Genomic DNA, 16223 nt, shown 5'->3' with positions numbered 1-16223 from the left:
AATTTTATTTTTTTCTCTCTCCTATCTATTAAAATTAATTTTGTAAATTTTATATTAAGATGATTTTGATATATAAAATTTGTATTAAGTTGATAATATAAAGTGAATGTTAATTATAAAATATATATAAAAAATAATTTTAGAAAACAAATAGAAAATTAAAAAAATAACATTTTATTATGATTTAGTTCAAAAAAATATAAATCAATATGAAAATTTTGTTCATATGTAAAATTATTTTTTAAAAAAGATGATTTTGCATATATGAAGATGCATAAACATACCATTGCTGTGAGATTCACAAATATTACATTCGGTTTTTGCTTTTGAGCTTGATGAACTTCCAAGTTCCATGCACTATAACTTCCTGTCAACGTCTAATTTATAATCTGGGTTTGCATCGTGATCTGGCATCCATCAGTTTGTTGCAAAAGTACCTTTTTTAGGTATATATAGCCCGGCTTGTTTTAGGACGTCGTCCTTGATGTTCCGTACCCGCTCTTGCAAGTAACGCTTCGTCGGCATGAAACAGAGGAAACCAGAAAGAATGGAAAGGTGGTTTTCTGAAGCCAGCAGTACTACTGACGGCCCAGTATTCAGGTGTCAGGACCAGCGAGCGAGACTAATCGTGGGCAGCGTTACGCATGCTGCATGCGGGCCATAAATCGAAATTAGTACGTACTGGTCGACATTAATGGTCCACTAATTAGATGCTTCCAGCACTCTCTGCCAGCCAAAATGTAGTACTTCTAGGCAGGTTGGATGCAGTTTGTACGGAAAAATGAATGAAAAGAAATTAAATTCGTGCAAGTTTCAAACTAAATCCAAATAGCATTGCTGGTACTGGCGCAGGTTAAGCTAGATACACCACTTAGGTTTCGTTTGTTTTTAAAAATGAGATGGGATGAGTTGAAATTAAAATTAAAAAATTAAATAAAATATTGTTAGAATATATTTTTTAATATTATTATTATTTTAGAATTTAAAAAAATTGAATTATTTATTTTATTTTGAGTGGAGATTTGAAAAAGTTGTAATGATGAGGTGAGATGAGATGAGATATTTTTAGAAAACAAACAAGGCCTTAATTCATAAAACTAAGAACTAAAATAAAATAAAAACTCAACCAATTAAACATGTACTTCTCTGATCATTTTATGTCGAATTTGTCTTGGATTATTCTAAGAATTTTATTAGATACAATTATTTTTATGTATTTTTTACACTTAATTAATGTTATTGATTAAATCAATCATTTTATATTAAAAAAATTAATGTAACCAATTATATCAGTTGAGTGTACAAAAAATATACAAAATTAACTGCATATGACATTTTTGTTATTCTAATTAATTTGTGTCCATTTTAAATGGTTGTTAATTCTTTTGAACTGTCTGATAAATCATTGTATATATAATGTCTGTCGACCTAATTCTACAATATCATAAAATGTGCTATATATAATAATAATTAGAAATTAATGTTTCATTGGGGACATGGTTTAATTAATGTAATCTCAACATATGATAAAATATCTAATTTATACTTTAATTTGGAGGTCATCCCAATAATTCAACCCTCGAGTTACATCATGTAAAGAAAATCAACCATACCCTATTAAGTGCTTGTACTGAACTAGTACTCTTGTTTGCTCAACATTATCCAACAGCATTAATGATGATCATAATAGTAACAATAATGGATATGTATGGCGATCGATAATGCTTTATATATGAATTCGTGTCATGAGTGGACGGTATTCTTACGTGAAGACCACGCAAATCATCCTTTTTCTCACTTTCCTGTATCAACTTCTACCCTAAAGAGATCAGGTAGCTAGAGATATTAATGCAGCCACATTTTTTTTTTTTTTTTCCATATCGACGACTTATATATCTCGCCATTAAATAGTGTTGCTAAAAGATCATGAGAGTACTCATGCAGCACCCGGCCGCCTACAGCTTATGATGATGAAAATCTTCCAGCTTTTCTTATATATATATATATATATATATTAAATAAATAAACAAAAACAGATTTAAATGATGAACTTCATCATTAACACTTGAATTTACTTGAGACTGAAAATAAAACAAAGAAAAAATAAATTAGTACTTGTGTAAGTACATGTACAACAGGCCAGAGATCTAGTGTCACTCAGTAAGCCACGTACGTACGTACGTACGTCCTCGAGGCCAAGCTGAAGCTACCAGTCTTTCGATAAGTTTTTTTTTTTATTTTACTTTTTGTAAAAACCTAGATCTTATAAAAATAAAAATAAAAGAGCTTTTTATAATAAGATCTACTTTTTTAATAAAATATTAAAGATTTTTATATTTAATATATATCATTATTATTAATTTGATTCATCCTGCATGTGATATTGGTATCTTATTACAAATTAAGCTGAAACGAAAGAGAACCATCGGATGAAATTAAGGTCTAACGATCCTCGTTGCTTCGCAAACCCATGCACTTCTGGACGCTGCTTTAACACACTCCTAGTTGCATGTGAGGCTTCATTTGATACCCAGTATTTTAGATGATTTGTTTAATAGTAATGATAATGGTAGTAAAATAAAATAATATAAAAAAAATGACGTAGTCACCTGAAAGTCAAACCACGTGCGTGCGAGTTCTAACCTCACAATTCTACTTTATTCTTTTAAATGATTTATATAATATTTTATACAATATTATATATATATATATATATATATATATATCATTATTCTTTCTTTTAAAGGTCGGCTTCATGATTACAGATTTTGTTTCCGGTGTAAAGCTTACGTAGAGAGTGAAACGTTTTGCCGTCCCGACTTTTGATGATAGGAGTCTCCTCCTGCTTGATTTCAAACTGTTTGACATTTACGTACAGTTGTTAGGTATATTGGCTAGATCAATAAATAGTACATTGGACTTTACCATTAGGACGGTGCTACCGTGCTACTCCCACCGAGGGAGTCCAACGAATAGCCAATAAATTTGTCTTTTTTTTAAAAAAAATATTTTTTAAAATTTATTAAATATTTAAAAAAAAAACATTCAGTGGCCACCTTAGAAGCTATTCCCTTCCATTAATGGGATGACTCAAAAGTTCAAAACTATCTATAGTGAAAATGTTTGGAAACTTTTTTTTTTTTTTTCCTAAGAGCAATTCTAATGGATCTTTTATAATATATTTTCCTTTAAAATATAAAGAAATATTCTCTAAAGTGCCATCCTTTGGATATTCTATTTTAAATATATTTTTATTTCTGTTACAAGAAATCTCTAGATGTAGATGATATTATTTATTATTATAAATATTTTTAATTAATTTCTCTTCCTTTCCCATTTCTTAACTCTCTTTATTCACATTTAGACTGTTACGGAATGATACAGCAGCTACCTTGCCAAACGTCTCAGCTGAAGCACTACAAAACGTCTCCAACAAGATGCAACAGAATTCACAACAAACTCCCAGCAAATAATCATGTTATCTGTATATTTGTTTTTAGGGCTAGTTCAGTATTTTTACATTATATAATTCTTTCTATAAATAGTATACTGTACAGCTTAGAAAGGACACGAGAAATATATGCAGCTTAAAGATTTTCTTCCCTTCAATACTCTGTTTCTGCATTCTTTGCATTTTAGCTAAACAACTATCTGGCCTCATCTTTCCTAATTCTGACATGGTATCAGAGAAGTAAAAATGGCCACCATCGATCCTCCTCCTCCTCCTCCTCCTCCTCCTCCTCCTCTTACCAAATATACCAACCTTGCAGACCCAACCAACCCTTATCGACTTGAGACATCAGATAATCCTGGCACTGTGCTTGTCACAGAACTCCTTACTGCCGAAAATTTTTCTACATGGTCTCGATCTATCCATCGTGCTCTACGAGCCAAGAACAAACTCGGATTCCTAAATGGAACTCTCACCAAACCATCTGATCCTCATAATCCACTTTTTGAGCTGTGGGAAAGATGCAATGATATGGTTGTGTCTTGGCTGCAAAATTCAATTAGTCTACCCCTACGATCTTCTGTAGCATTTGTTGATGATGCCCATCTCATATGGACTGAGTTGCAGGAACGCTTTTCACCACAAAATGGCCCACGCATCTATGAACTCAAGAAGACTTTGGCAACTCTTACCCAAGATGAAGATTCAGTAAACACATACTACGGTAAACTCAAATCTCTTTGGGATGAATTATGTGTTTATGACCCGTTACCTGTTTGTTCTTGTGGCTCAACCAAGTTTCTTACGGACCGATACCAACGGGACTGCGTCATTCAATTCCTAATGGGACTACGTGACTCCTTCAACAATGTCCGCGACCAGATCATGCTAATCGACCCCCTTCCACAAGTTAACAAAGTTTTTTCATACATCCAACAACAAGAACGCCATCGCTTGTTTACATCCTCAGCTCCATCCACTGACTCCATAGCCCTTGCTAGTCGAAAAACATTTTCCACTCCTTCACCACATTCTAGCCGTAAAGACAAACTATATTGTACACATTGCCGAATCACGGGTCATACATTAGCAAATTGTTTTAAATCAGGCAATGCCACAGCTCCTATTTGCACACACTGTGAGATGACTGGGCATACTATTGAACGATGCTACAAGCTTCATGGGTACCCCCCCAACCACAAATTTCACAAATCAAGAGCAAATGCAACCTCTCTTGGCACCTCTGCTGAAGTTTCCTCCGAATCAAGTATGACGTTGACAAAAGAGCAATATCAAGACCTCATAGCCTTACTGCACAGCAAGGATTCTTCTCCATCCGCCAACCACATTCAGACGGTTATACCTTCCCAATCTAATTCTTGTTCTGCTGCTGGTATTTCCTTCTGTTTCTCCTCCTCTTCTCTTTTGTCTACTCCTTGGATAATTGACACGGGTGCCACGGATCACATGATCTGTAGCCCTTCCTTTTACACCTCAATAACTGCTATAGTTTCACAAACTGTCAAATTACCAAATGGAGAAATCGCTGCTGTTACTCATGTTGGTACCGTGCAAGTCACAGCTAATATTTTTCTCCACAATGTTTTATGTGTACCTTCTTTTAGTTTTAACTTGCTATCTGGCTGTAAACTCGCCCATGACTTAAATTGTTGTCTCATATTTTTATCTACTTCATGCTTTATACAGGCCCTTTCGCCCTGGACAACGATTGGGAAGGGTAGCTTGGAACATGGACTCTACCAGCTGATGCACGAACCTGTTTCTCCTCAAGCTTTAACCAACACTTTGTCACAAAACTTTCATTCACAAAATTCTTTTTCTGGTTTTGTACAACCTGCCGATAATGTCCATGACTTATGGCATTATCGATTGGGTCATCCATCTCATGATCGTATGAAATTACTTTCTGATTCTCTTGTAATCAAACACATAAATACAAAGCAGATTTTACCATGCTTAGTATGTCCACTTGCCAAACAACCTCGCTCACCTTTCACTTCCAGCACTCATACCACTGATTCTTGTTTTCAACTTATCCATTGTGATTTGTGGGGACCTCATTCCATTGTTGCTCATGATGGCAGTAGGTTTTTCCTCACCATTGTTGATGACTATTCACGATGTACTTGGGTCTATTTACTGAAAAACAAATCTGATGCTTGCTCATGTCTTAAATCCTTTTGCCACTTGGTCGAAAATCAATTCAACACTAGAATAAAAATTTTGCGTAGCGACAATGGACCAGAATTTTCCATGACTGACTTCTACTCTGATCATGGCATTATTCACCAAAAATCTTGTGTCGAAACACCCCAGCAAAATGGTTTAGTCGAGCGCAAACATCGTCATATTCTTCAAGTTGCTCGAGCTCTTCGTTTTCAATCTCAAATTCCTCTACAATTTTGGTCCGATTGTATTCTTACCGCCACTTATTTGATCAATCGGATTCCCACCCCACTTCTGAAAAATAAAAGTCCCCATGAACTCCTTTTTCATAAACCACCTTCATACTCCCACTTACGTGTTTTTGGCTGCCTTGCTTTTGCCTCAACTCTTCTCCAAAATCGTCACAAGTTTGATCCTCGAAGTCAACGTTGTGCATTTCTCGGTTATCCTTTTTCTGTAAAGGGGTACAAATTACTCAATCTTGACACCTATCACATTTTCATTTCCCGAAATGTCATCTTTCATGAAACACTCTTCCCTTTTAAAACTCCCTCCCTTCTCCCCACAACAGATATTCTTCCTACTCCTACCTTGCCACCTAATTTTTCTTTACCTGATCCAGATTCCACATGCACGACCTTGCCAAATCCAGAAACTCTGCCAACTCCAGAAACTCTTCCCACTGAATCCCACCAGCACTTACCTCATCATGAAATTCCAACAGCACCATCTCCACCTCCACTTCCACCACTTCGAAGATCCACACGCATACGTAAAAATCCTATCCACCTCAATAACTACATTTGCCCCTCTCTACCCGTTCCATCTACTTCACAAACAATGGATTCCTCTCATTTGCAGGTGACTCATGTTCCTAGTGATCCTTCTTCCTCATTGTCTGCGGCAACACCATGTGCACCTGGTAAAGCTTTCCCTCTAACTTCCACTCTCTCTTTTTACAAATTATCTCCCTCTTATTTTTCCTTTGCCTCTGCCATTTCATCTTCCATTGAACCTTCTACATATGGTGAAGCTCTTAAAAATCCTAAATGGTGTGAGGCTATGAGATCTGAAATAGATGCACTTGAACTCAACAATACTTGGTCCCTCACTGACTTGCCACCTGGAAAACGTGCTATTGGTTGCAAATGGATATTCAAAATCAAATATCATTCTAATGGTAGCATCGAACGCTACAAGGCGCGCTTAGTCGCCAAAGGTTTTACTCAGCAAGAAGGGCTCGATTACACCGAAACCTTCTCACCCGTGGCTAAATTAGCTACTGTCCGAACATTATTAGCTGCTGCATCCATCCAAGGCTGGTACCTCAAGCAATTTGATGTTCAAAACGCCTTTCTTCACGGCGATCTAAATGAAGAAATATTCATGCGCAAACCTCCTGGCTTCTCAAAGGGATCGTCCTCTCAAGTTTGCCGTCTCAACAAGAGTATTTACGGTCTCAAACAAGCCTCGAGACAATGGTACCAGAAATTTTCTAATGCTCTACTTCTCTTTGGTTTTCAGCAGTCCAAAGCCGACTACAGTCTTTTTACTCAACTCAAAGATGGCTCATTCACTGCCCTCCTTATCTATGTCGACGATATTATCGTCGCCAGCTCTCACATGGATTCTATTGAAATACTTCAACAATTTCTCAAAGATCATTTCAGAATTAAATCTCTCGGCAATCTCCGTTACTTCCTTGGCATTGAAGTGGCCCGCTCCTCCAAAGGAATTTCCATCTGCCAGCGTAAGTATGCACTCGATATCCTAGCTGATGCTGGTACACTCGGTTCTCGACCTCTCAAATTGCCAATGGATCAGAACCTCAAACTTCACAAAGATGAGGGTGATCCTCTCTCGGATCCACCTCCCTATTGGCGCTTAGTTGGTAGACTTCTCTACCTCACTATCACTCGGCCCGATCTCTGCTATTCAGTCCAGCACTTGAGCCAATTCATGACAGCCCCCACGAAGACACATCTACATGCTGCTCATCAAGTTTTACGGTACATTAAAAATGCTCCTGGGCAAGGTCTTCTTTTTTCTTCCAGTTCTTCACTTAATCTTCGTGCATACTCAGACTCGGATTGGGCATCTTGCCCAGACTCACGTCGCTCAGTTACGGGATTTTGCATCTTACTTGGCCAATCACTCATTTCCTGGCGCTCAAAGAAACAGGCAGTCGTCTCTCGATCCTCTGCTGAAGCCGAGTATAGGGCCATGGCAACAACTACATGTGAATTACAGTGGTTATCTTATATCCTTCATGATTTGCGTCTCTCCATCTCACTTCCAATAGATTTATATTGTGACAATCAAGCCGCACTCCATATTGCCAAGAATCCAGTTTTTCACGAGCGCACCAAACACATCGAAATGGATTGCTATCTCATCCGCGACAAAATCCAAGCTGGTTTCTTGCGGACATGTTTTATTCGATCTTCTTCTCAGCTTGCGGATGCTTTCACAAAAGCACTTCCTTCTTCACAATTTGTTTTCTTGTTATCCAAGATGGGAATAGAAAATATCTATTCTCCATCTTGCGGGGGGATGTTACGGAATGATACAGCAGCTACCTTGCCAAACGTCTCAGCTGAAGCACTACAAAACGTCTCCAACAAGATGCAACAGAATTCACAACAACCTCCCAGCAAATAATCATGTTATCTGTATATTTGTTTTTAGGGCTAGTTCAGTATTTTTACATTATATAATTCTTTCTATAAATAGTATACTGTACAGCTTAGAAAGGACATGAGAAATATATGCAGCTTAAAGATTTTCTTCCCTTCAATACTCTGTTTCTGCATTCTTTGCATTTTAGCTAAACAACTATCCGGCCTCATCTTTCCTAATTCTGACATAGACCCTTGTGCACAAGAGATGTTTGTTAAAATGTTGGACTAACCAACAGACAAAGCAAAGAATGATTTTGGTCGTTGATGGCTTTGGGTTTTCTGATAATATCTATTTCATTTTATAAAAACAATAATACTAATTTATATATTGGTTAAGTTTATAAATTTGGAATAATTTAAAATAGGACATAATTATATGACATTTTATATGGGAAGATATTACAAATATCAAAAGATATGAGAATATCATTAGTTGTTAGAAAATTTTTTTGAAATGAATAAAAATAATTAAAAAGTATAATATTTAAATGATATGAAGAAAAAATAGATAAGCTAATGTATTGTATATTGTAAAAGTCAGTATGTAAAATAGAAAAAATATGTTTCAGTGATGTATTTTAAATGATAAAATAAAGAATTCATTGGAACTGCTCTAAGCTTCGATCTCTTTTAGCATTGGTTTGGATATAAGAAGTGTTTTATCTCATCTCATCTCATTATTATAACTTTCTCAAATTTTTATACAAAATATAATAAACAATTCAATTTTTTCAATTCAAATATAAAAACAATAATAATATTTTAACAATATTTTATTCAATTTTCAACTTTAAAAAATGAGATGATATTAGTTGGGGTAAAAGTTGAAAGTTGAGTAAAATATTATTAAAATATTATTTTTGTCTTGAAATTTGAAAAAATTGAATTATTTATTGTATTTTGTATGAAAGTTAGTGAAAGGGTTAATGATTAGTAAGTTAAGATGAGATGAGATGAAAGTTAAAAGTTTAATAAAATATTATTATAATATTATTTTTATTTTTAAATTTGAATGAATTGAATTGTTTATTATATTTTGTGTGAGAATTTAAAAAAAGTTGTAATGATTATATGATTTGAAATGCTTCTTGTATTCGACTCGTTTGGTTTCACATATGGTTTCAACTCATCTCATCTATTGTCAACATCAAAACACAAATACTTTTCAATTCTAAATTTTTAAATTTTTCATCTAATCATTACCTAATCATCATAACTTTTTCAGATTTCTAAACAAAACATAAAAAATAATTTAAATTTTTACGATTTTAAAATAAATAATATTTTTATTTAATTTTTTTTCTTATTTTTTAAATTTTATAAAAAGTTCAACTTATTTTATTATTATTTATAAATTATTTTATTAATATTTATAAATTTTTTATTCCATCTTATTTCATTCCTATAAACATTATAATATTTATGTAAGATATATGGTGCGGCTGATGTTCCTGAGATTTTACCCGCTCGGGAAATCGGATGAGCATCGAATTCAAGCCAGCTCATCCCAGAAACCACTTTGAGTACTATGACGTTATCATGTCGGCAAGCGATGACGCCACGGAATCTATCCGGATTTCGGATATGATCATATGGCCGCGCTCTAGAATTATCATCTGCATATCAAGGCTTCGATTGCTGTACTGCTGATGACACGGAAATCAGCTACAGCCGTGAACACTCGATCCCTTCCAGTACTGTCACCTTTAAGCGCGTGGACAGCCGATCAAATCTTATAATACATCTTGTCGGTTCACGCGCTGTCGTGGTTGGCTCTCTTTTGGGAATAGCAACTAGTTCAACCACTTTCATTCTCTCTACCCTTTCATTAATTTCCCACCAATTATCTTTCACACGAGTCTCACCATTTTCTTTCTCCGAAACCTGCTTATGCTGAGAGAGAGAGAGAGAGGAGCTCCCTAGCTAGCTCACAAATTATATACCCAGTCGTTGTTTCATGCAAAAAAAAAATATTATCCTTTTGAGCCTCGAGCACTAGTGTTTTGTATTTTTAACCTCCACCTGCAATCAACAATGGACAATAATCTACCAATCAGCGTGCATCAGAGAAAAGCTGCCAAAAAGACCAAATCCAAGAAGAATTTTAAGCCTATCAAGGTGGTGTATATCTCCAATCCCATGAAGGTCAAGACCAGTGCCTCCCAATTTAGGGCCTTGGTCCAAGAGCTCACTGGCCAGGACGCCGAGTTTCCGGTCCCCACCAAGTTTTTATGCACCGATAACGATGTCGGCGGTCATCAAACGGTTCCTGGTCCGGTCATGAAGGCCGGCAGCGATGATTATTCGCCGGAGGCTCCAGTAGTTGACCTCGGTCAAGAGCAGACGGAGAGTTCGGGTTACCAGTTCGATCCGTACGATGATGATGATGTTTTCACTCCCCTGCAGACGATAGAGAATCTGCCGGCCGCCGGGACGTCGTTCTTGCCCTCAAGTGTGTTCTATGAATCCCCTCAAGTTGATGTGGTTTGAAGCCTGGATCCAGATGTGTGAATTGAGTAAGCTCCCTGAGAACTAGCTACAATAATAATTATTATATGGTGTATATGTGTTCTCTCTAGCTTGTATGTTGTACGTAATTGGAGGCCGTATGTCATGTTTGACTCTTTGTATTTAACCTTGTTTGGGTAAAAATATCTAATAACCCAGGGATACAAGTACTCTATCTTGGCCACTAATGGCTTCCGGTTTGCTTCGGTCGTAGCTTAAATATTCTGTCTTCCTAATTCCAAGGGTTTAAGTGCTAATCCGGGAGTAATACTGTAGAGATCATAAAGAACTAATTGGATGGGAGCTGAAACTGAAGCTAAAATTTGTGGTGAAAGTGCAAGAGGCGAATTTGGAACCCAGGTTACTTGAAAATATTGCTAGCTAAGACAAGTACGGAAAAATCGTTCAGTCATAGGAGCAGCAGTTCTTGCAGGGGAGAAAAAAAAAAAAAAAAACTAGCCATGAATCCAAAACATAGCTAATTAATTAACGTACTAAGCTTTATGCTTTGATATGAAATAGCTTAGTGATCCGGTCGTTTATCAGTGGTGGTACTATATATATATATATATATATATATATATATATATATATATATACTGGTACGTGCAAAATGATCTGGTTAGAAAAGGAGAGCGAAAATTAGCGGTTCGAATTTATTTTCCTAGATTGTTTCATAAAGGAAGGTTAATTTTATAATGACGAAGTTAAATTACTTTGTACAACTTTTAAGCATCTCACGAGAATGGAAGTACGGTCGCGCACTTAATCCTTCATAGGATAAACAAACACAACACTAGTACTTATTCCTTGAAATCAATGGCATAACTAGGATTTGGTGTTTGGAGGCGATTGGCAAAGTGTGTAGTATATGTCAGTATAAGTAATATGTACTCTTTCCATGTGACTATATGTAAAAAATAATCATACATCATAAAATTATACAGTTATTCTCGACTAGCTTACTCATATTTTTCTAAATTTTAAGAAAAATTTATAGATTAAGAGTAAACCTGAAAAAGAATCTAATAATATAAAAAATAATCATATGTCATAAAATTATATAATTGTTATCGGTTTACTCATATTTTTCTAAACTTTAAGAAAAATTTATAGATCAAGAATAAACCTGAAAAAGTATCTAATAATATAAAGTCGTTAAGATTTTTATTGTATAATTGTATTACTATTAATAAACAAACAAAAAAATCATGTGAATAACTAATAAATTCTTCACATACTCTGTCTATCTAGAAACATCTCATCAATCATCTAGCTAGATAAATCTGCTGCCTCTCATATGTAAGAATTTTAAAGATTTGTTTTAACTATTAGATAAACTCTATTGAAACTTCTACCTAGTTAACTGATTAATATGTGGTTAAAAACATCTTAAAAGTTGTAAAGGAAGATTATGTACATATGATAGGCAAGAAACTCAATGAAGTCGAGAATGACCCAGATGGAAAAACAAATTAAAAAATCATGTAACTATGTAAGCTCAGAAAGATAAGAAAAACTTATATAATATCATTGATATGAAATTAAACAAACTGCATAATGCATACCAAAGGCAAATAAAGAGAAATAGAAATGTCAAATCAAAGCTATTATGTTAATAGATTTAAGGATATTTGAGTGATATAATGTGTGTTTGAGTGTTGGGGGCAATCTTAAATATTTTTAGAATATTTACACTTAAAATTGTAATTTTACAATATATAAGACTAATTAATTTTGCAATCTACAACACAGTTCCGCCCTGCAGTTGAAATGGAACTATATATCACAGAAAACTAATCCCATATTGCCATGACAATCACGAGGAAAGAAAATAATTATATGTACCAAAACTATTGCTTTTTTACACGCGCGTGTTGGGAGTCGGAGGTCTCAAAATGCTGTTAGAAGGTAGCATGCAAGCAGCTGGATTATGTGTGTCGCATTTTCTGTGAAGCACGCACAGAAGAATTTATAACTGGCTCATGTTCAATTAAAGCTCGAATGTGACAATACCAGATGGTGAAATACATGTTTTTAGTCCCCGACTCCCCTATATATATAGCCGTATGACGACGAGGCTAGGTAACGCATGCATCACATGCATGTATGTATGTAATTACTATATATTAGTCGTGTCTGCTTCCGCCTTCCCGTGTCAGCTAGTACGTACTATATATATATATATATATATATATTGGCCTGATTTGCAGGTTGCCGTACATATTATAGGATAAAAAGACAGGTTTTTGTATTTATAAGGTTTTGTGGTTTGAATAGTTTCTAGGGTTCATTTTCCAAACTTAGTTTTGGCTTGTTGTGATGATAATAGTGATTGTTTGAAAAAGATTCTTTTCTTTCACACGAGGGAGCGAGGGCGATGAACATACCCTGCCAGCAGGCGGCCAGCGCTGTTTGATATATATATATATATATATATATATATATATATATATAAAACTAGTGTGGTACTCGCGAAGATCGATCGTATATTTATATTAGCAAGTTTCATTGGTACACACACATATATACACGTACAGATCATGATCATCCTATACGTACTGCGCGAGGATCGGATCATTAATTATTGAGATCATTGGCCTGGATTTGTTAGATGATGTTTCTATCTCTGGCATAATCATGCAGCTTGATCAATCAGGATTGCTATTCATTATTAATTCACTATTCAGATTAATTTCGGGTGTGCGTGTGTGAGAGCTAGATCTAGAGAGATCTATATTTAATTAATTCGATCGGGTACCGTCCAAATCCTAGAGAGAGAGAGGGCCAAGTAACCTGCATGTATATATTCCTCTTCCTTCTGAGAGAGCTAATTTGAAGCTTTATCTGATCCTTTGGATGGACTGTCTCTAATATATAAAGACGGAGCAGGCCGTATACATCATATATGAGAGGTGGCCGGGAGAGTTAGGCTTGGTTTGGTTATGCAGTTCAGATGAGATTAGATATTTTGTTGAAAGTTAAATAAAATATTATTATAATATTATTTTTTAATATTATTTTTATTTTAAAATTTGAAAAAGTTGAATTGTTTATTATATTTTGTGTAGAAGTTAGAGAAAATTGTAATGAGATGAGATACATTGGTTTTGTGTAACCAAACCAGCCCTTATTAGTCATTTGATCCAAATGCATTCATATATATATATATATATATAAAATGTGTATATATGCATATGGAGAGAGATTAATTTTATGGATCGACGATTCCCCCGCCCCCCTCTCCCAAACGTCTTGGATTGGTAAACTCTCATGTTGCATGGGGTGAATTATGATAGAGGTTAATGAGTATAATGAGTTTTGATTTTTTTAATCTTAACATATATATCATTTTGAAGAATAATTAGTCATGTAGATCATATGTTCAAGCATTTTCCTGAAATTTAAATTTCGGGAAATGCCATTTACAGCTTATATAATGTCGTTAATTAGAAGATAAAAATTATGATCAATCAATATAAGTACAATTGCTTTTGTATTCAATGACTACATATTTTTTTTGTGGCAGCGGATCATGATTTAACGCATGCATTGGGAGAAACCGGCCTAGTCCGTGTAACACTTTTCTTCCAGTACTAGAATTTTGTGATATCCCAATGCATGCATGCATGCTCTAGATCATCTGCATTTACAATGGGAGTTTTCTAAAACTTTGGATGGCAAGGCAAATCAAGTAATTACCTGCAGCTAGCATAGATACGGGGAGGAGTACTGATGGAGATCGAAAATTTAGTACTTTTGTGTGATCTTGATCCAATGCAATTCCAAGTAAAGATTTGTTTTGACATGAGTTTAATATATGAGAAGTGCTACAACTACAAAAAGATTCTACAAAAGTAATCCCACAAACTTGAGAAATCACCACTATTTTGAGACAAGTGGTGATTTCACATGCATGGTACCAGAGCAGAGGTCCTGAATTCGAACCCAGACTTTACATTCTATTCCATTTAATTAAATATTCCACGTATTAATAGGCCCACTCATTGAGGGGAGTCTGGCCTACATGTGAAGGGGTTAATAATATAATACAAATAATTAAATAATTAAATCTACCTAATCCTCCCATTAGTTAAAACTTTTGAGATAAGTTGTGATTTCACAAAACTGATATGATTTCATATAATAAGTTAGATTTATTTTACAATAAAAATAATTTTACAATTTATAATCTAACGTATCATATTAAGTTACATTAATTTAAAAGTTTACTTTTACGAATTTTTTTCGTAGCTAGAGCATTTCTCTTAAACCCCTTGAATATATATATATATATATGTATGAGAATACCTTAGAACCGGTCCATCCATTTTTCTCCAATTAACAGCCCGCCAATAGTAAATTGACACGTAGGCTTCCCACCAAAGTTATCATGGAGTGCATCGCAGTAGCCCCCACTCAGTAATGTTCATCGAAATCGATTTCTCTGGAAACACTCTCAGCTTAGAAGCAGTCCCTTTCATTTGCACCCACTTGAAATCGATTGCACAGTCGCGTAGAAATGGAGTCAATTCCTCTGCCACCATCTCAACCCCTTCGTCCCCTATCGCATGACTTCGTCCCCTCTCCCATCCCTATAGCACGGCTTCGTCTCCTCTCCCATCCCTCTCGACTCTTGATCTAGTGACCCACTTCCGTCTCTCTCTAGTATGGTCTGTTGTATTGATTTCCTCGTACTAATAATGCTTAAGAGACCCATAAATGAGTTCCTTTCAACCCACATCGTGTAAGCTATTTGAGATAGTTTCCAGCATCTACGAAGATGGCGTGCTATATTTGAGTAGTCTAAATAATGGGTTTCTTTAAACCTATCCTATGAGAATTTGCAAGACTTTCTATTTATTTAATTTTTGTTATCATTTTTTTGTACTGCTTATAGTCTGACTCCTTTTGCATCTCAATGCTGTTGATTTAATTTTTGTTATCATTTTTCTGTATTGCTTATGCAAAGCTCTGCGAGAGGGAGAGGGAATGACAGGGCTGAAGCTGTGAGAAGGGGCAACCGTGTGAGAGAGATGCGAAAGAGAGATGGTGGTGCAAAATCCATGAAGGCAACGGATGATCGGCATCAGATTGGTGTTTAACTTTGAGATTCCTGATTGTGGAGGTTTTCTGGCAGCAGTGCAGAGAGACGAAGCAAAGTGGAGGATAATTAAATTTCTAGTTATTCAGTGTGAGTGAGAGTATTGAGATTATTGTGTGATTTCTGATGTAGCAATAGATGAAATGAGGGTTGCTTTCTTTCTAATATCAAGCCGACCGTTTAGAAGCATAACTGTGTATATATATATATATATATATATATATATATTTTGCATAATTGCGGGCATGCAGTACATAGTTATACCCCATGTACGTACGCGGCCGGAACGTAG

General features: G+C 35.2%; 1 protein-coding gene across 1 annotated transcript; it reads left to right on the top strand.

Annotated features, from left to right (window-relative positions):
* Positions 1-10103: 10103 nt before the first annotated feature.
* LOC108982222 (sigma factor binding protein 1, chloroplastic-like) lies at positions 10104-11000 on the top strand. Its single transcript, XM_018953528.2, has one exon. The coding sequence runs from the start codon at positions 10354-10356 to the stop codon at positions 10807-10809; it is 456 nt and encodes a 151-aa protein (XP_018809073.1). The 5' UTR covers positions 10104-10353; the 3' UTR covers positions 10810-11000.
* The last annotated feature ends 5223 nt before the right edge of the window (positions 11001-16223 follow it).

This window comes from Juglans regia, chromosome 3 (assembly GCF_001411555.2).
Source record: "Juglans regia cultivar Chandler chromosome 3, Walnut 2.0, whole genome shotgun sequence".
NCBI lineage: Eukaryota > Viridiplantae > Streptophyta > Magnoliopsida > Fagales > Juglandaceae > Juglans > Juglans regia.
This window is presented reverse-complemented; position numbering and strand designations above follow the sequence as displayed.

Bases quoted from the DNA above. Each gene is read 5' to 3' on its own strand.
- LOC108982222 (XM_018953528.2), top strand. From the start codon at position 10,354: ATGGACAATAATCTACCAATCAGCGTGCATCAGAGAAAAGCTGCCAAA.